The sequence below is a fragment of the Dermacentor andersoni genome, chromosome 9 (genome assembly GCF_023375885.2).
Source record: "Dermacentor andersoni chromosome 9, qqDerAnde1_hic_scaffold, whole genome shotgun sequence".
In the NCBI taxonomy this organism is placed as follows: Eukaryota; Metazoa; Arthropoda; class Arachnida; order Ixodida; family Ixodidae; genus Dermacentor; species Dermacentor andersoni.
The window spans coordinates 24,051,468-24,076,102 of NC_092822.1; the positions used below are offsets into that span (position 1 = coordinate 24,051,468).

At 49.8% G+C, this 24,635-nt stretch overlaps 1 protein-coding gene and 1 long non-coding RNA gene across 2 annotated transcripts in view; both read right to left on the reverse strand.

Moving 5' to 3' along the window:
* LOC126527300 (uncharacterized) overlaps positions 1–6,928 on the reverse strand; it is a 94,487-nt gene extending 87,559 nt beyond the window's left edge. Inside the window, exon 1 of the long non-coding RNA XR_007598759.3 lies at positions 6,548–6,928. This is a non-coding gene — a long non-coding RNA (uncharacterized lncRNA). The remainder of the gene's footprint in view (positions 1–6,547) is intronic.
* A 1,593-nt stretch (positions 6,929–8,521) lies between these two features.
* LOC126527541 (uncharacterized) lies at positions 8,522–22,354 on the reverse strand. The gene is made up of 4 exons (XM_055068383.2): positions 21,735–22,354; positions 19,149–19,256; positions 14,715–14,992; positions 8,522–9,302 (listed from the first exon to the last, which is right to left on the reverse strand). The coding sequence occupies exons 1-4, from the start codon at positions 21,891–21,893 to the stop codon at positions 9,299–9,301; spliced, it is 549 nt and encodes a 182-aa protein (XP_054924358.1). The 5' UTR covers positions 21,894–22,354; the 3' UTR covers positions 8,522–9,298.
* Positions 22,355–24,635: the final 2,281 nt, after the last annotated feature.

Sequence of the window (24,635 nt, forward strand, 5' to 3'; positions counted from 1 at the left end):
GCATGGATCGTTACCACATAGTAACAGGAGGTTTTACATATCTTATACAACAAGCGTAAGACAGCTGACATAAGGAAGTATAATATGGATAGAATTGAACATGCTGTCAGGAACGGAGGAAGCCTAAAAGCAGTGAAGAAGAAACTATGAATAGACAAGAATCAGATGTATGCGTTAAGAGACAAAGCCGGCAATATCATTACTAATACGAATGAGATAGTTCAAGTGGCGGAGGAGTTCTATAGACATTTGTACAGCACCAGTGGCACCCACGACGATAATGGAAGAGAGAATGGTCTAGAGCAATTTGAAATCCCACAAGTAAAACCGGAAGAAGTAAAGAAAGCTTTGGGCGCTATGCAAAGGGGGAAGGCAGCTGGGCAGCATCACGTAACAGCAGATTTGTTGAAGGATGGTGGGCAGATTGTTCTAGAGAAACTGGCCACCCTCTATACGCAATGGCTCATGACTTCGAGCGTACCGGAATCTTGGAAGAACGCTAACATAATCCTAATCCATAAGAAAGGGGACGCCAAAGACTTGAACAATTATAGACCGATGAGCTTACTGTCCGTTGCCTACAAAGTATTTACTAAGGTAATCGCAAATAGAATCAGGAACACCTTAGACTTCTGTCAACGAAAGGACCAGGCAGGATTCCGTAAAGGCTACTCAACAATAGACCATATTCACACTATCAACCAGGTGATAGAAAAATGTGCGGAATATAATCAACCTTTATATATAGCTTTCATTGATTACAAGAAAGCGTTTGATTCAGTCGAAACCTCAGCAGTCATGGAGTCATTATGGAATCAGGCTGTAGACGAACCGTATATGTGAAAATACTGAAAGATATCTATAGCGGCTCCACAGCCACCGTAGTCCACCATAAAGAAAGCAACAAAATCCCAATAAAGAAAGGCGTCAGGCAGGGAGGTACGATCTCTCCAGTGCTATTCACAGCGTGTTTACAGGAGGTATTCAGAGACCTGGATTGGGAAGAATTGGGGATAAAAGTTAATGGAGAATACCTTAGTAACTTGCGATTCGCTGATGATCGATATTGCCTTGCTTAGTAGCTCAGGGGACCAATTGCAATACATGCTCACTGACCTGGTGAGGCGAAGCAGAAGAGTGGGTCTGAAAATTAATCTGCAGAAAACTAAAGTAATGTTTAACAGTCTCTGAAGAGAACAGCAGTTTACGATAGGTAGCGGGGCACTGGAAGTGGTAAGGGAATACATCTACTTAAGACAGGTAGTGACCGCAGATCCGGACCATGAGACTGAAATAATCAGAATAAGAATGGGCTGAGGTGCGTTTGGCAGGCATTCTCAGATCATGAACAGCAGGTTGCCATTATCCCTCAAGAGAAAAGTGTATAACAGCTGTGTCTTACCAGTACTCACGTACGGGGCAGAAACCTGGAGACTTACGAAAAGGGTTCTACTTAAATTGAGGACGACGCAACGAGCTGTGGAAAGAAGAATGATGGGTGTAACGTTAAGTGATAAAAAAAAGAGTAGATTGGGTGAGGGAGCAAACGCGAGTTAATGATATCTTAGTTGAAATCAAGAAAAGGAAATGGGCATGGGGAGGACAAGTAATGAGGAGGGAAGATAACCGATGGTTAAGCGTTACGGACTGGATTCCTAGGGAAGGGAAGCGTAGCAGGGGACGGCAGAAAGTTAGGTGGGCGGATGGGATTAACAAGTTTGCAGGGTCAACATGGCCACAATTAGTACATGACCGGGGTAGTTGGAGAAGTATGGGAGAGGCCTTTGCCCTGCAGTGCACGTGGGCGTAACCAGGCTGATGATGATGATGATTATGATACATATGTAGAGCATAAATTGGTTCGAAATACAAACCAAAATATAGAACCAGGAGTCTATACATAGAAGATGGATCGGTGCAAAATACGGACCAATGAAGCCATGCATAAAAGATGGATCGGTGCAAACTACGGTCCCAGAATGATAGTGCATGCATCAGTACAGAATACAGTCACAGGGGGCTATAACATCGACAGGCACAAAATAAGGCCCTAGGAGGATATAACACAGATGGGTACAAGATACGACTTCAGGAGGCTAAAACTTAGATCGCTATAAAATGCCGCCATTAGGCTACAGCATGTCACCTTGAACAGTACCAATACGCAATCAATAAATCAAACCAAAATATTTCAACAGTGTTCTCTGGTAGACCCTTTGCGATGCGGTGGGAAAATCCGTGTACATTACGTGATAGGACGGACGCCGATGACCGCGGACTCACGCAAGTTATAGCCAAGGGCACACCCGTGACAGCTACCGGCGTGGATAAAAAGAAAGAAAAAAACCTGGACCGCGATCGACCAGATGATTCTGTCAACACGCAAGCTACCGCATAAGCTCCACAATACTGCGCACAGTTCATCAGCTCTGGCTCTGCAATGTGCAACTCTTCGGCGTCGTTCCCACCCGAGTCCGCTGCCCCGTTCCCCCCACCCCCTTTTCTTTTTCTTGTTTTTCTCATTGCTTTCACTCGACCACCGCGGAGTGCTCACACGGAGCGGTCATCAGCGTTCGCTCGGAGGTTCTCTCTCCCTCCCTCTTGCTTCCGTCACCTCTCCTGCTCTCCCTTGCCGAAACGTCCCGAGGCGCGCCACCACCACCGCTCTCGGGTGTCGTGCTCGCTGACGCAACTGCGCGCTGCTCAGCCCGCAGCGAAGTTATACACACGAAGCCCCGAGAATCACACGAGAAAAAAAACCGGCCGACAAGGTATACAGCGTTTTCCTCCGGACGGAACCCCACGGGACAGCGCACCGTGCGGGCCTGCATTCAGGGGCAAAACAAAACAAAAAAAAAAAAAAAGAAGGAAAAAAAAGAAAGAAGGAGGAACGGAAGCTGTTTGCCTCGGGCCGCCGCGGCCGATCTGTTCGGTTCGGTTCTCCGGACCGATAAGTCAGCACAGTACAACGGAGAGGGCAAAAAAACACACGCAGCGACTCCGAAGCGAGAAGCCAGGTGAAAAAGCCGACCGCGCGCGCTCTGGCCGCAGGGTACGCACGCACGCACAAGACAGAGACGAGGGGTGTGGGGGTGGGGAGGGGGGAGAACGCAGAAAACAACGCTGAAAGAAGGAAGTGCGGCGGAACCTGACGTACGCGCGCGAACGCGCCATAAACTACGAAGAAAAAAATAAATAAAGACACGGGCGACGAGTGGTTCGCCGCCGTGTAACAGCAACCCCAGAAAGGCGGTTGAACCACCGCGCGTATAGCAGTAAAGGGGGGCGATGCGAGCGAGCAAGCTTGCTGCGGTACAAGGGCAATTTCGAAAAACAACACACGGAACAAATAGAAAGAAAGAAAGAAAAAGAACACGCGCGCCCCAGCCAAGTAGGCATAAAACTATAGCGTTCCAAACGTCAACCACGCCCTCCTGCCGAAAGGTGGCAGCTCGTCGTGACGCAACGCGATGACGTCATCGTCCTTCGTGAAGTGCCCCGCGGCGCCCTCTGTCGGACCGTTTGACGGACCTCAAACGCGGGGCTTGCGTACACCTTTCGCGTCGTCCGTTTGTGCCGCCCGTCTGGTGCGATTCTGTCGTCTGTTCAAATTGTAACATACGAAACGACACTTTGGCCTGCTGCTATTGCTCCAGCTCCTGCAGAGCGCGGGAATGAAGGCGCGAGACGGTGATGCGCGTGGAACAATCGGACGACGGACGGACGCGCGGTTGTTCACACATGCGCGTACTTCGCGAAGAGAGAAAATAAAAGTAAAAAAAATGCAGGTAACGTTTGCGCTACATCGAAACAGGCACAACGTAACGCACGTCGAGCAAGGACGAGAGTATTCGAGAGAAATAAAAGTGAAGGAATGAAACGCCGAACAACGAGGAAGCAAAAACTGCGGGGGGAAAAACGCGACTACCTGCAGCGAGCTAGCGGGCGTCAAGAGCGACGTTCCGTTCTGTTTGACTGGTTCGTCTGCTTTTGATGAGGGCCGCCATTGTTGTAGGGGGGAGGGAAGGGGGCGAGCGTGCCTAGCGCCGCCGCTCTTTTTTTGTTTTTCGTTTGTTTTGTTTCTTTTGCCTGGTTCGCTCGCCGCCGCAGGTATACTTTCCCGTCGTTGCTCCAACAACCGGCCTCAGGCGCCAGCGACCTGCTACTTCCCCCTCAGCCTTCCACCCTCTTGAGCGCATGGTTCCGCGGCCACGTCACGATACGCACACTCGATTGTTATTACGCCCAGCATGGTATGCGTAAACGCCTCAGCCGGCTCCATCGAGCGACTCTCAACCGGATAGGAGAAAATTACGCTTACGGAAGACGAAAGCAAAAGAAACAACATTTAAAAAAAATAAGGAGGAGAAAAAAGGGTAAGGAGGGGGAATATAGAACCGAGAAAGCAGGCTCTTATAAAGGCCGGCATTCCGCAAAATCCAAAATGCAACGCGTCTGCGAAGAGAATGCAGCGGCAAACTCCACGAGTATATACAGCCAAATAAAAGGCGCCAAAGTGGAGCCAAATGGAACCAGCAAGCCGCAATACGGTGATATGGAGAAAAACGCGCTGCAACGGAGGGAAGGAAGCAGACGACCAGCAAGGAGCAGACAGCGCTGCGAGCCAGGAAAACAGAACTAGCAGACGAAAAAAGAAAAACGTCAGCGTCGTGATGATGCAGACGACAAGAAAAATATAATGATTCGCACTGGGAATCACGCGGATACGGGACGTTTTTGAAGAAAGAAAGAAAAAGACAAGTAGGAAGGAGTAAGTAGAAGAGAAAAACACAGAAATGGCGGGAAAGGAGGCCAGGCCTGAGAGGATGAAACGAAACTACTCGTTCACGAGTCAGTCCGCTGATGCGAATTTGATTGCAGACGGCCGTAGAACGCCTTTTCTTTCCTCCAAGACTCGCTAGCTGCCGGCGTCGGCACAATGAGCAAGTACAAAAAGAAAAAAAAAAAAATCAGAACGGCCCCGCAATCGGAGAGTGAAGCGGCGGGAGAGAGGTTAGCATTATGAAGCAAAGAAAAAAAAGGAAAAAAAAAAAAACCGGTTAATAAGGGTGTGCTTGCGAGCACTGGCTTTGAAGAGTCGCACCGCCGCCACTCGTCGCATGCATGCATGGCCGCAAAAGAGCGCGCGTTTTTTGTACATATTTGTTGACTCCAGAAAATCAACCGCACGAGCTTTGCTGAAGGCGCTGGTAGGTGTGCCTGATCACGTGCAGTATTCGACACTGCGTTTCGATATCGTACCTCACTTTACGTCAATCATGAAGTCGTGTGCAAGGTATACGCATGCATTCAAGGTGCACGGAAGTTTGTATTAAAAGCCGCATCAATCATAAGAGCGGGCTGCCATTGCCTGTTGGGCTCGTCGAAGCTATATTAATTATTCCTGTGGAAGCATCCATGTCCGCCATACCTGTCCGATTGCAATCTCGAGTTCAAATTGAGCAGTACGAATCCATCTTAAGTTTTACTATCTAGACTTGCACGTATTACAACGTTAAGGTTAGGTCGGCGAAACAAGAGCATTCCGAAGAACAATCAACGGCCTGAGGTTTGTGACTACATTCGAAGTCGCGCAGGTAAGCGAGCTTCGGCGAACGATACGACACGACGAGAGAGAAAGAGGGGAGAGGTGCACATATTACGGAGCCAATGTCGACGCGTACCCTGTAATGGCCGGGTATACGACGGGGTCGCTGACACATCCATTACGCTTTCATGACTGCCGACCCCCCCCCTCCCTCCTCCCTTGGCAGCGGCGGCAGAAGTGTGTTACCTGCGTTCTCTTCGGCGGTGTCCACATTATCTCGCCCCGTCACGGCTTAGAGCGCAACTCCGCTTTGTACGCGCTTCCGCTAACGCACGGTCACAGCGACGTCGCCGCGTTAAGCGACACACCCTCTCCCACAGGAGACGGGCGCGAATGACAAAAGAAAATCAAAGAGAAACAAAAGCCGCTCTCTCAACCGCCAAAGGCGGCACTGATGCGAAACGTCTGCTGCATGCAGCAAAGCAAAGCTGTTGTTCGTCTGCTATACGCGCTCTGTCGTCTGCATCGGGGCAGTTGTTCGTCTGCTACGCGCGCGCTGTTTGTGCCACTGTCGCCATGCCGCTTGCTCACACGCCGGCAACAAGCAAGCACAAACTGCTCGGAAGGGGCCCCCGAACAGACAACTCTCGGCATGGCGCTCCAAAAACCAGGTGGCGTGGAGGGAGGCGGTCGGCCGGACATCCGGGCAATTTTACTCGCTTTATCGGCCATTTCTTTGTTGTCTCTTGTTTAATTTACGTCGCCCACTGTTTTTCCCTCCACGAAGTTCCCAGCTTTCGCCTCGTAACAGACGGCGCGCATAATACATGAGATAGCGCGCGGCGGCAGCTGACTTCGCGTCGGCTGATGCGCGCCGCCGGCTTAATGAACGCGTAACACGATGTGTGCCGCATCGGAATTAGAGGACGAGGGGCGAGTGCTGAGAAGGCGGCCTATCGGGCAACGATCACCTTTTCATCCGCTACACGCATCGCTTACCTGTTTGCGAAGAGGCAGCGGCCAAAGTGTGTTGCTCCTTCCTCTCGACGGAGACTGGCGACGTCCACTGCGGTGCAACTTAGCAGACGACAGTGGCGGGAAGACACCGGCAGAAGACGGGAGGAAAACTCGGGACAGACGAAACCGCTCCGGCTAGCGAAACAGTACCTGGCCGATACGTTGATTAGCCTGGCACGGGACCGCCCACACCTGCTACTGCTGCTGCCGACAACGACGGGATTGCACAGATACCGGAAAGGTGCTTGTAGCGAAACTCAAGTCCGGCGGCAGCGGCCGACCGGCTTCCTGTAACACCATCACGTACTGCGCATTCGAAACCAAAATCTCCAATGACGCGCGGCGCACGCTTCGCGTGCCGCGCGCAATACAAGTACCCCTACTCCCACGTGCCGCACACGGCCGGCGGCGCTCACGCTGCGAGCCGTGGAGCGGCGCCAGTGTCGAGAGTCACGATTGGCCCGGTTTCGGAGAGAGAAATTCGTGACGTCACGCGGCTGTGGGGCGACGCGTCGCAAAAGGGGCGACCGGTTCGCGCCGCCCATTGGTCACAGTCCGTGGCGTCGTCCAACTCAAATCCGCAGCCAGGAAAGCAGTCACAGTTTTTTTGTCCTTGTTTTGTTATTCTGCTTCCGACAACAGCGCGAACAGGCGGCAGTTAGCAGACGAACGCGACGAAGTTGCAGAAGAGCAGACGTTGCCTCTGGGTCGTGTGTCGATCCAGCAGCACGGCCGTACTGTAGAGGGAGCGATCAAATTAGGACGCCGCACGGAATAGAGTGATGGACAGGTTTTGATGGACGCCCAAACCGACGCCAGCGGCGCTACGTGAATGCCAAGGAAAAAGAAGCGCGTGTATGTCCTGGGCATCCGAAGCGCCCGGCCAAGAAGAGATGGGGCTTACAGCAGCGCTCGGCCGAAGCGATCAATTTGACGCAGACGTGAGCTGCCGCGAAAAAGCGCGCGGCGCACAAGCGCGTTGCCGCACATTTTGCCGGTGCGACACGACTGCGAACACGCACACAGGACCCGGTCGCCTGGCAACCGTTTCCACTGTTTTGACTCATGGCGGGCCGTCGACCCGATTTAAGCGAGAGCGTACTTCTAGATTTCGTGCCGCAGAGGTAAAAGACACAAAAGAGAACCTGCATACGAGACCGGAAAGTGAAGCGTCCGCTGGCTACAACCGAGAATCGATGATCCCGGCGCGCCCCCGCGGACCGTCGCATCGATGCTGCGGCATACAAATGCGATGGATGCACGGAACTGAAACAAGGCGGCTGGAATTACATTAGCCTCATGTGACCGCCTCTAAACAGCGCTTGTAAAACAGTGGTGGCCCTTGGCATCCGTGTTCCTTTTCTTTTGGAAGGAGTCATTTCTGAGTGAACGGCATGCAGCGTTTCCAGCACGCGCTGCCTTGTTGAACGGACGAAGTTTGAGGAAAAGCAGCCTCCGTTTCGATTAAAGTATGTAATATACATATAGTACGTGCGCGTGTGCATGCTTGCACACAATAACTACGCAACAGTTAGCCAACGCTATATTGTCAATCGCTTTTTTTCTTGTGAAATGTTCAACAGCAACTCGTTTGAATTAAGTATAGTTCAGGGACTGTTGATACATTCATTTCTGTAACGGAACTAACATACGAGTCGTAGGCGCCAGATGAAAATTCACTTAGACATATGTATAGGAAGGTGCATTAGCAGCTACACAGACACAGTCGTCTAAGCAGCATTGGTGAGTACACTGTGAAATAATTTACACCCTTAAAAGTGAGAAATGGTGTAAATTATATAACCGACATCCTTGGGGTGTCGGTTACATAAATCACACCCTATAAGGGTGTGAGTTATAGACATATTTACACCCTTTTCACTTTTAAGGGTGTAAATTACTTTACAGTGTATATGCGCTGCAGTATAGTGATCGAGTCATCCCTGGAAACCGAATAAAAGGAATCGTTTATTGTCATTATGACGCATATTACATACAAGATCTCTTCAAAATGCTACCTATGGTCCCAATAATTACCAGCATGCGGTCGATTGCACCGTGTCACCGGTGGTTCTAATATAGAAGGCAGAATCGTTAGAAATCTACCGTGGCAGCCAACGATATTCTGTCCCATCAGTCGTATTACTTGAACTCGCAGTGTCAAGTTAACTAATTTTCACTAATCAACTTTGTGATCATTCGCCGTTCGGTGTACAGCTCCATTGCACAACAGAAACGTGACGAGTAATGAAGTCATCTTCATGTAGCAGAAGTCGTGAGCTCTTCACAGGTTTCGAATAACACGTGCTCAGCATACGTTTCAGTTAACAGTTATCGACGCTGTGAAAAAGTTCAGTGCATTTGGAAAACCCCTATTTACAATTCACTGTGCGAAAAGTTTCGATAATTGGCGAAATAAATTAACTCGAAACATCGCTTTCTGACATTAGCGCCATGCAGAAGCGAGGTGCCGACTTTCAGCGAGACACTAACGATGGCATTGTGATGAATGAATCAACTAACTAACCAACTAAGTAACTAACTAACGAATCAATTAATTAATGTGACGACAGTCAGAGCAAGCTCTCGGGGCCCCGGCAAGCACTTTATAGATTCACTTGCTTTCTTCCACCTCGTTCTCCATCGCCACTTTGTCAGCCTTCGGTTTGCCTCTGCTTCTCGACGATTTTCTTGCCTTTGGTGCTGGCAACGATTCGTCTTGGCTATCGGATTTTACCTGCATCGAAAAGTGTGCGGCATATCTGTAGCACACGGTTGGCTTTGCAAAAACGCACACTCTCAGACACGCACACGAGGCACGCACACATAGACGGCTTGTAAGAGGAAAAATTGCTAAAATATGGGACGAGAGATTAGCCCATCCATATGGAGAAAACCAATTTGTCCCGTGTCCAATAATGGCATATGACAATATGGGGGTCCCGTGTGAAAACCCGTATGTTTCCATGTATGATATGGGGAATGTCCCTTGTGATCTTCATGTGAGCCTCATATGGGGATTCCATTAAAACCCGTATGATCCATAAATAATATAAGACATGCCTTCATATGATAGGTTGTTATATGGGGCCTCCATATGTTGATATCGAATTACTTAATATGGGGCGCGTTTTCTTTTTTCGATAGACATTTGGTGGACTATAACTAAACTGTAAAACATAACGATTCGTCATTTAGGGAGGGGGGGGGGGGGGGTGAGACGCTATGGGGACTAACTCCTGATGGACGAAATGTTTGTACGCTGGCCTAAGGGACTGACTGTCAGTCTCTCGGAAGTTACAACTCTATGAAGAACAATTCTTTCTCCGTTGCATGATAGCTGGCCAAATTAGGCACTTCAAGCAGCAGAGCTTGGGTCAGGGCCAAAAAAGTAACTTGGATTCGACGTCACAATACGCAAGTTTTCCTAATTACTCGGAATCGACAGTTTCGACTCTCTCATTCAGGGGCATGCTGCGCAGTCATATGAACCATGGGATTGATTGACTCGCGGGGTTTAATGTCCCAGAGCAACATTTGAGAGTTTCTAGGCTTGTCCGTATAATGTATTACCCTTCACGCAATACCGGGTTACCGATTATGGGTGCGGCAGATGATAATGACGATTCATTATCATCCCCTCTGAAACGGGCGGTGACAATAGTCACCTAGCTTGCTTGATTTAATAACGTATGTTACACATGTTTTTCATTCTAGCATTCTTGTGTACGTCTTCATGCATAGCCTTGTTTTTCTCAAAGCTTCCCTATCTACCTTGTATCGCACCCTACTATAACGGATCTTCCTTGTATTTTTTACGCGAGTACTCTAAACGTCTTTTGCTTATCTCAACTGCTGACCGGTTGATGCTTCCATCCAATTTAAATCCAAGCGCTTTTGGAAGGTATGCGTTACCTACAGGTCTCACTGAGTGAATCCCTTCGCATTCCATTAGGGTATATGTTGAGTGGTCTGCAGATTTTTGCTGCATATTCACATGCCTCACCTTGTTGCGAATATTTGTTACGGTATGTTCTTGCCCTTAGGCAACCAGTTCGAGACCCAAATAGCAAGGCACTGCACTTTGTGTTATCCCTTCTTTCTCTCTTTCCCTTCTTATTTCTCTCTTCTCATCTTTATAAACCTCCGCGGTCGTTTTTTGTTTCCATTCTTTGCATCTAATTCACTGTCTCCGTTTCTCTCACTTTCTGACGATTCCTGGTTGTCTATATTTACGCTTTCAATTACCCTGTACTTGGCTGCCAACTTTCTTGACCTCTTCCTCCATTCTGTGTCCATGCTTTTCAGGTACAGATACTTATGCGCTTTAGTCGCCCATTAATTTTGATCCATGTTCCTGAGCCTTTATTCAAAACTAATTTTGATCTGCGCTTCTCCGACTTCAAACGAGGCCCAACCCATGTCATCCTACACTGCCTGATTTGCGATTTTACCGTAGATGCCGCTGCTGCAGGAAAAACGGCGGAAGCGATACCTCGTGACGTTTTGTACAACTACATCGCGTTGGAAGCGTTCTTATGTTACAAGGTTGTCCTTTGAAGGATAACAAAAAGAAAAAGGACCACATTTTGACAATTATGTGACTGCCGGCGCTTCACAGCAACAGTTAAGCATGCTCTTGTTCGCTGCATTAAAGCTGTGTTTTCATTATTTATCCGAGATGGCGCCTATAACTCGTCCGTTCACGTTTACGTCTCCGGCATTCCGTAAACCGTAATCCTTATCAGAATGCAGCCGAACAGCCACGAGTCGAACCCGCGACCGTTGTCTTGAGCTAAACTGTTGGTGATGACTTGACTTGTATTATAGAAGGTTTCTTCACACGCCACTTCCTTTTCAATGAATGGCAATGATGATCGCTATAATGGCATTCCTTCTGAAACGGGGTGGTGAGCCTGCATGGTCAAATCCGGTTCTACTACGCATCTAATTGCAGTCTATAGCGTGCTGCCTACCTCTACTTGACCTTGCAAAATTACCAATTCCAGTGACGATCCTGCCCTCCTCTCTTCCCTGTTTTTAACGCGCTTAGTCACTGGGTCACTGAGTGGTTCATGGTCTAATGGGCACAGAACCGGAGCTGCTGTGCTGAGCGAAAAGGTTTGAAACCAACTGTTGGACCAAGTTGGGTCACTGGGTATCTGCCACTCTACAATGAATCTCTTTCACTCCAACTTGGACCGTTTGGTACGCACCATTCTTCAATGAACCATTTTTCATTCTATTCGTGAACAAAGACATTGTTCGTTTTTCATGAATCATAAGCTAACAATGTATAACCAGGAATTTTCACGTACAACCAAGAACTTCATGCAAGACATCATTAGTTGTGAATAATTAGGTAATATTGTACAACCAGGAGTTTCAATTGTTTATTTCTGTACTACCACTCCCGTCTGTAATGCCCTCGGCTCTTGAGGGTATTAATGAATGAATGGAAATGATCCTGTTTGACGCCAACTTGGGTCACTGAGTATGTGCCGCTCATCAGCGACAAAAAAGTCACTTAAAATTTCTTTGGTGCTGGGCGGAAGAGAACCAGCGACATATATGTTGGGACAATCTTGTATTAATATAAATTCAAACAAGTGCCACGCGCGGATTTTGCGGCGGCACTGCTAGATGGCGCAGTGTGTTCAGTGAACAGGAACCTGGCTGCATACACGCCTGCCTCATACACAATGCGTTTCGGTGGTAGCAATATGCTGTGTCGCTGCATTGCTTCAATGCTCAGTGCATTAACGTCGACATTCACCACGAAATTGATTCACCCGTTTTTCTTTCCTTTTTTTTACCAATTGCACTAAATGTCTCTCGCCCTTTGACGCTCCCTTCAGGGTTGAATCCGTGCGTAACTCGAAGGCGGACGTACCCTACTGTTCAGGCTGGCTGAATTATCGTGGCACTCCATTACGATGTTCCGAAGCATATCCAGATTTTTCTTATTTTCTCTCTCTCTCCCTCTCAGAAAGCAGACCTCTCACCCTATTGTGAATATTTCCCTCTCTATATGTTTCTGTTCCCAGTCAGCCAGCTCGGGCGACATGAGGCAAGGCGCTGTTCTTGCGCTAACGCACAAATTTCGCTTGCCGATTTCTTCTTTGCCGTCTTTGTAAAACTCCACGGCCATTTCTTGCTTCCGTGCTTTGAATCAAATTTACCGTCTTTGTTTCTCTCACCTCCTTTTTGATGACTCCGGTTTAATGTACGGCTGCGCCACCATTGGACCGAAGTTGTCAGCGCGCTTCGATAGCACTCAACGGCGATTTCTTAGAAACATTTCGTTAGCACACGGAATGAAGTTTTTGCTGCTCGAATGCAATGTACTGAATGTGCGTTTTTAAAGCAACTTTACAAGCGTTATCATCGAGAAGCATTACTGAAGCGCGGTGCCTTCTTTTCGCATGCACGACAGGCGGCGCATCTGTTGACCCACGTGTGGGCTCGCTATTCCAGGGCCGTACCCAGGAGCGTTAATGAGGCACATCGCTGCACGCACTGAAACGTTATATATATATATATATATATATATATATATATATATATATATATATATATATATATACGTTATACACGTTACACTTGTAACTTACTGCACCTGACGCAGGGAGCACGGATGTGGAAAATTCGCCGACGATTACGATACACCCTAATGCGAAATTTGAGCGCAGCTCTATACATGTTTTCATTTCGCGAGAGCCAGTGCGTGCGGGGCCATCGCGTGGGTGACGCGTGGGCGCGATTCACAGAAGCCGCATCCGACAAACCTACCAGACGACGCGCGCTACTCTGGCGCCATCTCGTAGCCACCGTCGCCGCACTACGGTTTTGTTCGCACGCTTTCGCCAAGCCCTCCTTCGCTTTCCGCCTGATCGTTCCGTTGCAACCTCCTCTCCGCTTTCCTCCTCTCCGCTTATCTCCTCTCTCGCCGTGGTTTTCATCTACCGCAGCACGCCGCGTTCGCTCTCATCTTTCGTTGTGCTCGTTCGTTCGGTTACGCCTGGAACGCCGACGTTCGCCGCGGGAACGGGCGACTACAAGGCTGCACTCTAGAAAGCTACAGAGGTCCGGCGACTACAGGCGAAGCGCTCGGTAAATGTGACGGCCTTGACTGCATGCGTTGCAACGCCATAAGTTCAGCCGATGAACCCATAGGTCGGCACGCTCACTCAAGAGTGCACTGACTCACACTTGCTATACATTGATTTCACAGGCTTGAGATACATGGTTAGCGAGTGACGAAGGGTGTGAGTGGACCTGAGCACGAACAGCAGCGAGTTCCGGTCAGCGCGCGTACAAACGAAAGTCAATGACGGTGATATTGACTGGACTTGAGCGTGAACGCGAGCGACTCTCAGCGAGCGTGAGTTCACGTGAGTATGTGAGAGAGTGCCGGTGAGGCTGAGTTGACAATAGTACGAACGTGAGTGGGTCCCGGTAAGTGAGGAGGAGGTGACTATACGAGCATGGGTGAGTGTCTATATATGAGTGAGCGTGAGTACTGAAACGTGAGTGAGTTGACGAGTGTCAATGCACTTGAGTGTGAGCAAGTGCATAGCCTGTGAAAAGATTGGTGATTGAGCATGAGTTTTAAGTACCGACCTATAATGCCGATCTAGATTCGGCCTGATGTCGGCTTTCATAGCCCCATTAATGAGCTCTTTGTGGTAGAAACAACCCGGAGCCATTAGCTCCGACGCCTCTCGCAGGGACCACAGGCTTTCGGGACATATAACCTAAATTCCCTTAAACATCGGAAAGTAGTGCCACGCTTTGAAGAATGCCGCCTCCTCCTCGCGCGCTATGGCCGAGGCCGCCGCCGCGCCGCTATTAGCCTAATAGCATCACGTGAGCCCTCGCGGCTTGCTTCAGCGCCATTTTTACCGGAGAAGCGTCTACGGAGTGACGGGGAGCGCATGTTGGCGCCGTTGCTACGCTCGAGCAGTGTAGGTGGCGCCACGGTCGAGGAGGGAGCGTGAAAGAGAGGAGAAACGAGGAGGAGTGCAGGCGGAGGAGGAGAGTGTCGCTACTTTACGAAGTTTAAGGGGTTTTAATACAACCCGGTTTATCGAGATACAAATAAAGCATTTCAGTGAAGCACTACACGTCGCTATAGGGTATCCGTTACCTGATAGCGCAAGCGGCGCGCGGGAGAGGGCGCCTGCTCCGCTGTTGCACGGGGCTCAGCTGGGGCGCCCTGAGCGCCTCGCTGAGCCGCATGGTGTGCAGCAGCGGCACAAAAGACTGGCACACGCCTGAGTCACGCGCGTACTGTCGGTAGTAGCAGCTAAGCAGCGGGCCCCGGTAGGGGCTTCCCGCCGCTCCCGGGCCCAGACACTGCCGGCACAGAAGGGCACCGCTAGCGACCTCCGAGGCAGCCGTCCCGATGGTGACGTTTTTAGGGCGCTTTAGAAAAAGGAGTCCAAAGTAAGGGAGTTTCACCGGCCGTGCGTTTTTGCGTCCACTATTCTAAATTCCCTAGCGGAAAGTTTTCGAAAGCGCTTAGGTGCGCTATGTTCGGAAACTCCCAATTGGGATTACAACGAAGGCGCCAAATAAAACAACGGACGAAGGAAGGAGACACGAGATGCGCCTACGTAGATGCGCCTACGTGGTTGCCTCGTGTCTCCTTCCTTCGTCCGTTGTTTTATTTGGCGCCTTCGTTGTAATCATGTATAACCAAATCGCCCACAAGCACGTGCTAAGCGACTTCATCCCTATTGGGAAGTGTTTGGTAACTTTTAGAACTCCTTGTTGGCTGGGCCGTCTCCAAAACTGCCTAATGGGGAGTTTTACAAGCTTTCTGAAATACTGTTAAAGGGACTTCTACAAATATGCCATAACCAATGTTTTATAGAACTCCCTATTAGAGAGTTTGGAGGATCTTGGACGCCGTATCAGTCTAGCTTGATATAATGTTTGGTTTCAATGTCCCTTTGAGAAGCCTCTAGTCCAAAACTACCGAATGCGAAATTTTGTTAAAGTACATTATAGGAAAATTTATTGAAGCACGTAACCACAGCTCTAACGAAGTTTTCCAAATAGCGAACGCAAATGGCTTAGCGTGTCCCAAAAATACACCGTTAGCGACAATTCAAGCACGCGCGCAGAACCCACACCGCTTTCATTCTTTGTACTCTCTAATTTCCATTCATTTTGCACACTACGGACTGCAACGCCTCGCAACCTTGAAATTCCTATTTCTAAAACTCCCTATTAAAGAGCCCTAAATTGGCAACACTGCCAGGTTTGTAGTGATATAGCGTTCTTTCAGAACTCTCATATTGAATACGACGACGCAAGTCCTTTACCCCACAAAAAGCACAATGACTAACGACGAAGGCGCGGCAACGATAACTACGACGACTGCGACGTGACGACACCACAACGACGACACTTCTTGACTTACGACATCTAAGACAGCGGTCCTTGAGAGATGAGTAAAATAATGTCGGCTCCGCAGGAAGCCTACAAACAAAACAAACTTCACTTGTCGGGAGAGAGTAGAGACAGAGACAGACGAAGGCTGCAATGCAGGTGGCGCCACCTCCTGACGCTAACGTCAACTACCGCACAAGCACGGAGGGAGGAAAGACTGAGGAGTGGCCCTCACGTCACTCTTTGCGAAGCTCAGCGACGCCGAAGTTGACGTCGCTCCGCCATCTCGTCGGGGCAGGTTTATCGCCTTCGGTGCGCAAGGCGGCCTGGAGGCGCAAGCGCAGTAGTGATCCGATTGACGGATCTCGCGTTGTATGCCATCGCGATACCGTTGCCCCGGTCAATTCGTCCGAGTATGGAGATATAGCGTTGAAATGAGTTCGTAATGAACTCCGCAAATTAGACTGCGAGGCCGGTACTCCGCTACATTTTCCGGGTTTTATGAAAATAAATCTGCGCATTCTCGCTGCACTGCAAGAATGCACAGGCGATGACCAGCAGCACACACTACGCACATCACGACGTATGGCTAGCCCATCTGCAGTTTATGAGAACAAACATGCATGCTGGTCGTGGCTTTCTAGGAATCGTTTTGCTTTATTGGACAAGTTTCGGGCGGCCGCGGAGATATGGAGCCACGGCGCGCCGACAAAGAGGCCAGCAGAAGAGAACGTCGTTAGGCGAATACACTGACTCACTGTAGTATGCCTGTACACTGAACAGGTATCTCACGCACCTAAGTGAAGCTTCACGGAAACAAAGTTCTGTGGTATCTTCCGTGCGGTGCCGAACAGTACGCGCGCATGTGTGCGACTGGCGCGTTGACCGGGTCTACGTGCGACCATCAGACGTTTATTGTGCGCGCAGGCGTTCGTTATTCTGGCGGGCCTTATTATTACGATAGCAATTATATGGACGCTTCCGGCTCATTTCTAACGTCGCCGTGATGTTCTGTATAAAGTCCAAGGTCGATGGCATCGTCGCCGCGCGCCGTATGCTGTATGTGCGAGTGAAAGCGTGCGATGGTGAGCCGACGATGGTGGCTCAACCTCGCGCCTGCAAGGGAGGAAAGCGGAGAGGAAGCGCGCCGTCTTCTGTCGCTCGCATGGCACGGGGAGGAGGGGAGGGAGGGTGGGGGCGTTCTACTCCGGCGTCGGCTGCGTATGGCGCGACCGCCAGGACCCTATAGCTTGAAAGCGATGTGCGATGAGTACAGAGCAGGTGCACCGAAGGCTAATCGCTTCGTGTGCACTCTATTTTCGCTGCTTAGTTCGCGTGAAGCGAGAGGCAGCACGAAGGTCAATTCGCTCGCTGCCGCTGCGCTTCCTCACTCCAGCGTTTTGACACCGACTTTCCGCGGTCATCGAGTGAGGTGTGTTCGTGTGTGCTTGTGCGGGCGTGACACTATGCTTGTTAATTTAGTTCCTGAGCGAATGTTTGCAAGTCTAGCGGCCGATAAAACTACTATATCCTTACTTCGTATAGCCGTCTGCTAATTTCTTATCGCAATCGATATGCAATCGATATCGCAATCGATGCGACTTCTCACTCTTGCACCGCATCCGCCAACCTTCACTCCCCTGCGCCCTTCGTGCACACACATAACATATACGCCGGTATAGGAGGGCTCGTCCTTTAATTATTCACAGCAGCCGTTTCTCTCCATTCTTACAATGGTTCTTTTAATGCATCATCCGCAATCAAAAGCAGCTCACACTGCAGAGTTGTGCACTGACCTGCAAGGCGTTTATCGTGCATATTTTGAAGCACAGCGGTTTCAGTCTGTTATTACACATTAGCATGAATCCACCGAAGAAGACAAATATATTCCCAGATTGTCTTTCGTCCGTGACGTGGTATGTAGGTGGTGTAGGGCGTTTCGTGCGCGCTCGTTTCAGGCGTTTTACTTCTTCCAGTATACCGCATGGCCACAACAACAGCCGGGAGATAATACAGCGGAACAAAACACGTAGACTAACGCAAACCTGCACACACGACGCCTTTGCCGCGGTACGAGACCTACGGGGCAGCACACGCATTAGCACGCACTTATACCAAACGAAACCACCATTGTGCTCCGACAGCATGGCCGCTACAGGGAAAAATACCACGTGGCTTCCTCCACACTTTTCTCCTAGCGCGTAAACTGGGTGGGGCCTCTGCTCAGTTTTTTTTTTCCTTCCTCCATGTGCACAAAAAACCGTAACTGCGTCGACTGTGTACTTCCTGGCTGCTGATGCAAAGGTGTCGTCGGCAGCGTTAATTAGCCACATGGTGTACTTCTTTTTGTCCCTGTTGACTTCTTCTGAGAGAACACTTACGCAGCGCAGTAACACTTCTCGGGCGTTAGTGTTTCAAAAACTGTCAGAAATAAGATGTCGCTAATAGCGCTGCAGTCGTTTACACCTCTTGTGTTTCGGAATTCCACAGTTCATTTCAAATTTATTCACCAGACGATATGCTAGCTACCAATACCAGACAATACGGAAACAGCTTCAAGCGTTCGTGAGTCCGACAACCCACGTTGCCGCACAGCTAATGGAGCGTTCTAGCTCGTCCGCAAGATGTATCCCCGTTTCAGGAATAACGGGCTACCGGTGCGGTAGACAGCGGTAACAACAAATATGTTGCAACAGAACTGCTTGCTGGCCTAGTTGGTGCTTGCTAAAAGACATGTTTTTTTTTTGCCGGAAGTTAAAACACACACAAAAGGAATACACATACGGACAACACGGGCGTGTTGTCCTTATGTGTCTTTCTTTTGTGTGTGCTTTAACTTGCGGCAAAAAAACATTACTTCAACGGTAACAACGCTGCTCGCTGGTTTAGCTATTATTGCTGTGACCACCCGCATTCTGCCTGCTGGTGAAAATATATGTAGCAACATAATCGCTAAAATGCTGCCTTTCTATTTTCTTCTTTCATTTCGCGGAAACACCAACTTAACAAAAAGAAAGAACACGTGTACCACATTCCAGTCGAAAAAAGCGGCACAAGATGTCCCTACCACTGTTGCTAATGTCGTTCGCGTGTACGGTAGACCGGTACTCCGTAAACGGCGATGGGTTGCACAGCCAAAGCTCTGTTACAGCCTCACGCAGTGAAAGCGAAGGTGTGTACGTACGCTGTCCTTTGATTTTTCCTTGGGTCCTGCCGACGGGCCGCCGTCGTCCTTGGCGTAGCGAGCCCGCCCCATCTTGAGCTTCTGGCACTTGTCAGCCTCCTCCGTGACCTAGACATTGAGCAGTGGTGGTAGATTATTTTCATTTGGGAAAGAACAAAAAACTAAATCAAGTTATGGACCGCGGGTACCCTAACTGTCCCACTTTTCAAAGGACCGTCCTAAATTGTCACAGAATGTCAAAAACTGTCACAGTTACAGAATATGTGCAAGAGAAGCTAAGCGCAGTCGAAGACGGCAGAGAACTAAATGGCGTGACGAAATTAGGAAATCTTCTGATGTAGAAGAACTAAAAATATTTGGTTCAGCAACTTCAAACCAATTTTATTAACTTTCTATACTATTGTATTCTCTGTTTTTGAGTAGTACGCTCAATTCTCGCTCAACGCTCAAGTAGTACGCTCAAGGGGTCGGGACCTCGTCAAGCTGTTCAAGCTTTTAGTCCTGTACTCCTCCTTCTTTAAGGAAATAAAATGATTGATTGATTGATTGAATTCGTTCCGTCTTAATTTCTTTTTCTGTACGTTGCGCAGGTGTTTCTTAGAGCGCAGTTCTTAAGCGCCCGTTCCTGCGGCGAGCGTCGGCGTAACCGAGCGAGCCAGCACAGCAAAAGATGAAAAAGCAAACGTGGAGGACAGAGAAGGTTGAAAGCTGCGGGGAGAAGGGTACAGCGGAAACACGAGGCGAAAAGCGGAGGAGGGTGTGTGGCTAAAGGGCGAGAAGAAAAGCGTAGTGCGGTGACGATGGGCGCGAGATGGCGCCAGAGTAGCGCGCGTCGTCTGGATCGAGGTCTGTCGGCGGCGGCCGCTGTGAATCGCGCCCGAGCGTCATCCACGCGCTGGCTCTCTCGCGATCTCCAGAGCGAGGCAGTCGCGCCACACTTCGCTCCGTATGCAACGTGCCGCAAGAGAACAATCGCCCGCGCCAGCCAATATATCGCGAAATGAAAACACGTATACAGCTGCGCTCAAATTTCCCATTATATAGGGAGCGTCGTAATCGTCGGTTAATTTTTCTGGGCTACTGAAAATTGTACTCTTTGAAGTTTTTTTTCATTGCTACCAATGATCAGTCATTCGCCGTGTTTTGGTAATTCGTATGTTACAACATGTATTCCCATTTTATAATTAAGTTTCATGTGTTCTCACTGCTATTATGTCTAAATAATTATTGTCATCGTGCACGTCGCTGCCTTGAGCCAGTATGCTGATTCAGTTTGCAAGTACGGGACCTCATTCTGTATATACTCGGTGTTTCTACGAGGACTTTAATATATTAAAATAGCCGTTCTGAAATAAAAGGACGGTTCCTTCTGAGACATGGCGTGAGCGGTGTTGATCGCGGGGTGACGGGTGATACGCGGTAATTTGTCGCCAATCAGAACACATCCATTAATTAACTAGTTAAAGATATTAGATTCAGCGGGCTTCCGGGCCCGTAATTGGGAAATTGAAGTGAGCTCATCCGCGTACAAGCCGTATCAACTTTCGGATCTGAAAAAGAAAACGCGATTATACCTGCGGAACTGCGGCACGATAATAAAATTTCGGCCATCAGAGCGCGCGAAACCGAAACCGGGAGGTTGCCTGCAGCGAGCGCAAAGCTGCGCCCATCAGGTGACATTTTGCATACGTCACCCAGCAGCGGGCATGCCAGCGCGCTGCGACAGCGAGGCGCGCGGTATACACTAATGCGGGTGCGTATTTCCGTGCTGATCCGGTGGAAACACTTAAAAAAAAAAAAGAATCCGCTACATGATCACGTTCTGGGCCGACCTTTTCAGGCTTCAAGTTTATTGCCCGACGCCTTCTGTCCGCTCTACTTCCCGCGTGCCCTCCGTGAGCTCAGGGGCTGGAAATTTCCGCATGCGTATACCACGTGGTGAATGCCAATTTCCCAAAAGCCTTTCCTCTGTGTTCTTTGCGATAGAGTTGAAAATTGTTACGTGTCGCTGCTTCCTAGAGCCATTTTCCTTCCTCAAGGTACTGTAGATGAGTCTTTCGTGCCGGCCATCTCGGCAGAATAGCGTTGATGAAACGTTTCCAGCGATTTCATTCTAACTGGCAGGCAGCAAATACGTGATTGCATATGCTTGCCGGCATAATGTTAAAAAATCGACATTGTGCCAGCAGCCGGCAGGCTATTCTTGTATCCCGCGACCACAGGCTGCAGCTGCTATTGCCTGGCGAAAGAACACGCAGCAGTGACGCGCGTAAGGTGACAATTAACAACCAGCCAATCATTGGACAATCATTGGAGTTAGCGCTTGTCCTGTCTAGTCTTTGTCGTTCGTCCCTTCCCGCGCTATGCTTATATATCGATTACCAACCAGCCCAAGCCTGTACCCTTCTGACAATCATTGGACACTGCCGGCAGCACTTTTGCGGAGCGCCCATCAGCTCTCAAGGCTGCTTCCTCCATTCACAAGACCTGTGCTTCGTGGCGATCACGTTAGCGTGCGGAAATTTGCAGCGACGGTCGCTCGACGCGGGTCGCAAGAATCGGCCGTGGAAGAGAGAAGAGGCTCACCTTTTGGAACCAATCGGGCATCACGCGGTCCCTGTACTTCTTGACGGACTGCTTGATGCACACCGGGCCCTGCGGCAGCCTCGGAATGTGCGGCACCTCATCGGTAGCGGGCTGCCGGATGTCGTTGTACGCTGTCTTTTCACGGCGCGGGAGGGGCATGACGTCAGCGTCTTTCGCCTGGGCGACGTAGCAGCAGCGACACTCTTTTTGGTGGTGTTGTTGTTGTAGTTGCCAACGGCTACACGATGTGTGTGGCCGCGGGGCTCGTACACGTCTCTCGCTCGGATGGCGGTCTTCGAGGCAGCGTAGAGCACCGTAGTCGGAAGAGAGCTACAGAACACCGCGGACCACGGCCCGGTGGGTGGAAGACTCGCACGACTGTGGGGCAGGCGGCCCGATGGAAGACTTGCAGCAATCGTGGAGCGGGCGCTTCCGACGCGCTCGAGACGATTTTGTCGGAGGAAGTGTGTAACTGCTGACCTGCCTTGAGGGAGACCGCAGGCGTGAATTTTGCTGTTGCTGCCTCAAATTTTGCGAGAGAGCCGAATGAGCCTCACCGGGGCCTCGCTTTCGTCTTCTTCTCCTCCTTCTTCTATTCTAACGTGACCCCCATCACCCGAACATTCACTGCAGATACACGCTCAATTAATAAAGAATTTGCCAATTAAGTATCGGATCGAACTGGTCGTTTGGGACGAAGGAAGGCTGGATATTGATTCCACTCCAGGACATATCAGCGAAGCCCAAAGCGAACACGCTAATGTGTCGGCTATCGTATAGCTTCACTTGCGGACGCGCAAGTCAGCAGCAAACTTGTGATGCGCGACGCGACTCTATACATCGTTGTCACTGGAATAACAAGAAACAAGTTGAACACCCTGCTTTTTTTTAAGGTCTGACATTCTTCACGCCGTCCACGACACACCCGAAGGCGGACACATAGGTCAGCGAGCGACGCTGAAAAAAAAAAATTTATACAGGAGCGCTTTTGGTGGTCAAAAGTTGGTAAGAGTGTCCGCTCTTATACGTCGCCAACTGCCAATATACCAGCGATGGACGCAAGCGGATTACAGGATGTTTGATCTACTGGGTCGCACACACTATTCTCACACCCATTCCACCACCCGCTATTTCACACGGTTGGAATCGACCATGTTGGCCCCATACCGATGACAGCGGCTGGCCCAACTGCTACATCCCGATTGCTGTTGACCACCTGTCCAAATTTGTGGAGATAGCCGCCTTGCTCTGTCTGGCATCCAGCTACGCGACAAGATTTTTTTGAAAGACCGATTTGAACTGAGGCATGGTCTTCCGGAGAAAGTAATATTAGATTGGGCACCCACCTTCCACAGCTCCAAACTCCGAGCCTACCTCCGCCGATAGTTGAGCACCAGTTTCCTTCAGCGTAACACCCGCAAGGAAAAAATGGTCTGGCAGAGACCTAATTAGACAATTCAATCACGTTCGGCCCTCTTCTGCACAAATGGTAAGCCGCGGGTGAAGCAGACGGCAGGACGAACATCTCCAGGCTTCTGTATGATCTACTGTATGATTACTTCTGGGGTTTACTCGAGTAGCTCGAGGATGGCGTACTACTGGGCACAGTGGAAGACGGGCGTGTCCGCAGTGGCCGAACAGCTAGGCAAGCCCACGCCCTTTCTGACCCTCAGCAAGTCAGAGCTCCGCAATGCATGAGTGCCTGCTTGAACTCATCGAGATAGTAAAAAAAAAGGGCTAGTCGAAGCGCACCGCCACAGGGTCGGCGCCATAGCTAGCCAGGTGTCAGCAAAAACGCTTCGCACAACTTTGATTCCCACGCGTGTGGAATTCCTTTTTTTCTCTTTCCGACGAAATGAAAAGTATTGGTTACGCAAACGTTAGTTCTGTAATGTGACTGCGATTGCTAGGTCATGCGAGGGGGTGCATCGCAATAGAACCGCTTAGCGCAGTCATGGGCCCGGGGCTGCCGTGTCTGTCTCTTTAAAGCGAATAAGCTTTGTTTGCCTACCATATATCATGGTTTAGCCTGGGTCGGTCTAAAGTCCCTCAATCATTTAAAAGTACCGCCAGGCTTTGATCCAGCCGACAACGCCTGCGATAGGCTGATCGGTGACATGTGACCTTGCTCCGCCCCTTTGCCGCCATGAAAGTTCCTGCGCGCCGGGCGAAGAGCGCGCGTTTCGCCTGTTGTGCTTTGCACATCGCTGCGATAATTTCGTTCCGGGAGGTCCGAAATGCCTTGTTGCTGTGCGGTTGGGTGCCGAAACCGGACGAAGGATGGCAAGCAGTTATTTTGCATCGCGCGCGGCAACCAGAACCTAACCAGACGAAAAGTATGGTTACACAGAATTGCACGGACGGACTTTGAACCGTCGGTAACAGCACGACTATGCGAGGCAAGTAACATACAACGATACAAAGGTGCCATAAAAAGTATACACGTGCGTGTGTCGAGCGGTGATAGTATTTCACTCGCGTGCATGAATGTTGAGGGCCGAAGTTTGTGGAGATTATTTATTTTAGTTCGCTGTGAGCCCGCTGAATAGATCGGCATGACCTAGGATGCGAAGGACCGAAATGCCTTGTTGCTGTGCGGATGGGTGCCGAGATCAGACGGAGGACGACAAGAAGTTATTTAGCATCCCGCTCAGCAAACAAAACCTAACCAGAGGGTAATTCTGGTTGCATAGAAATGGACGGAAAGACTGAACCGTCGGTAACCGCACGACTATGCGAGGAAAGTAACGTAGAGCGATACGAAGGTGCGAGAGAAAGTATACACCTGTGTGTGCAGAGCTGCAGTATTATTTCATTCGCGCGCATGAATGTTGACGGCCGAAGTTTGTGGAGATTACTTATTTTAGTGCATTACGAGCCCGTTGACTTAGCAAGTGCAGT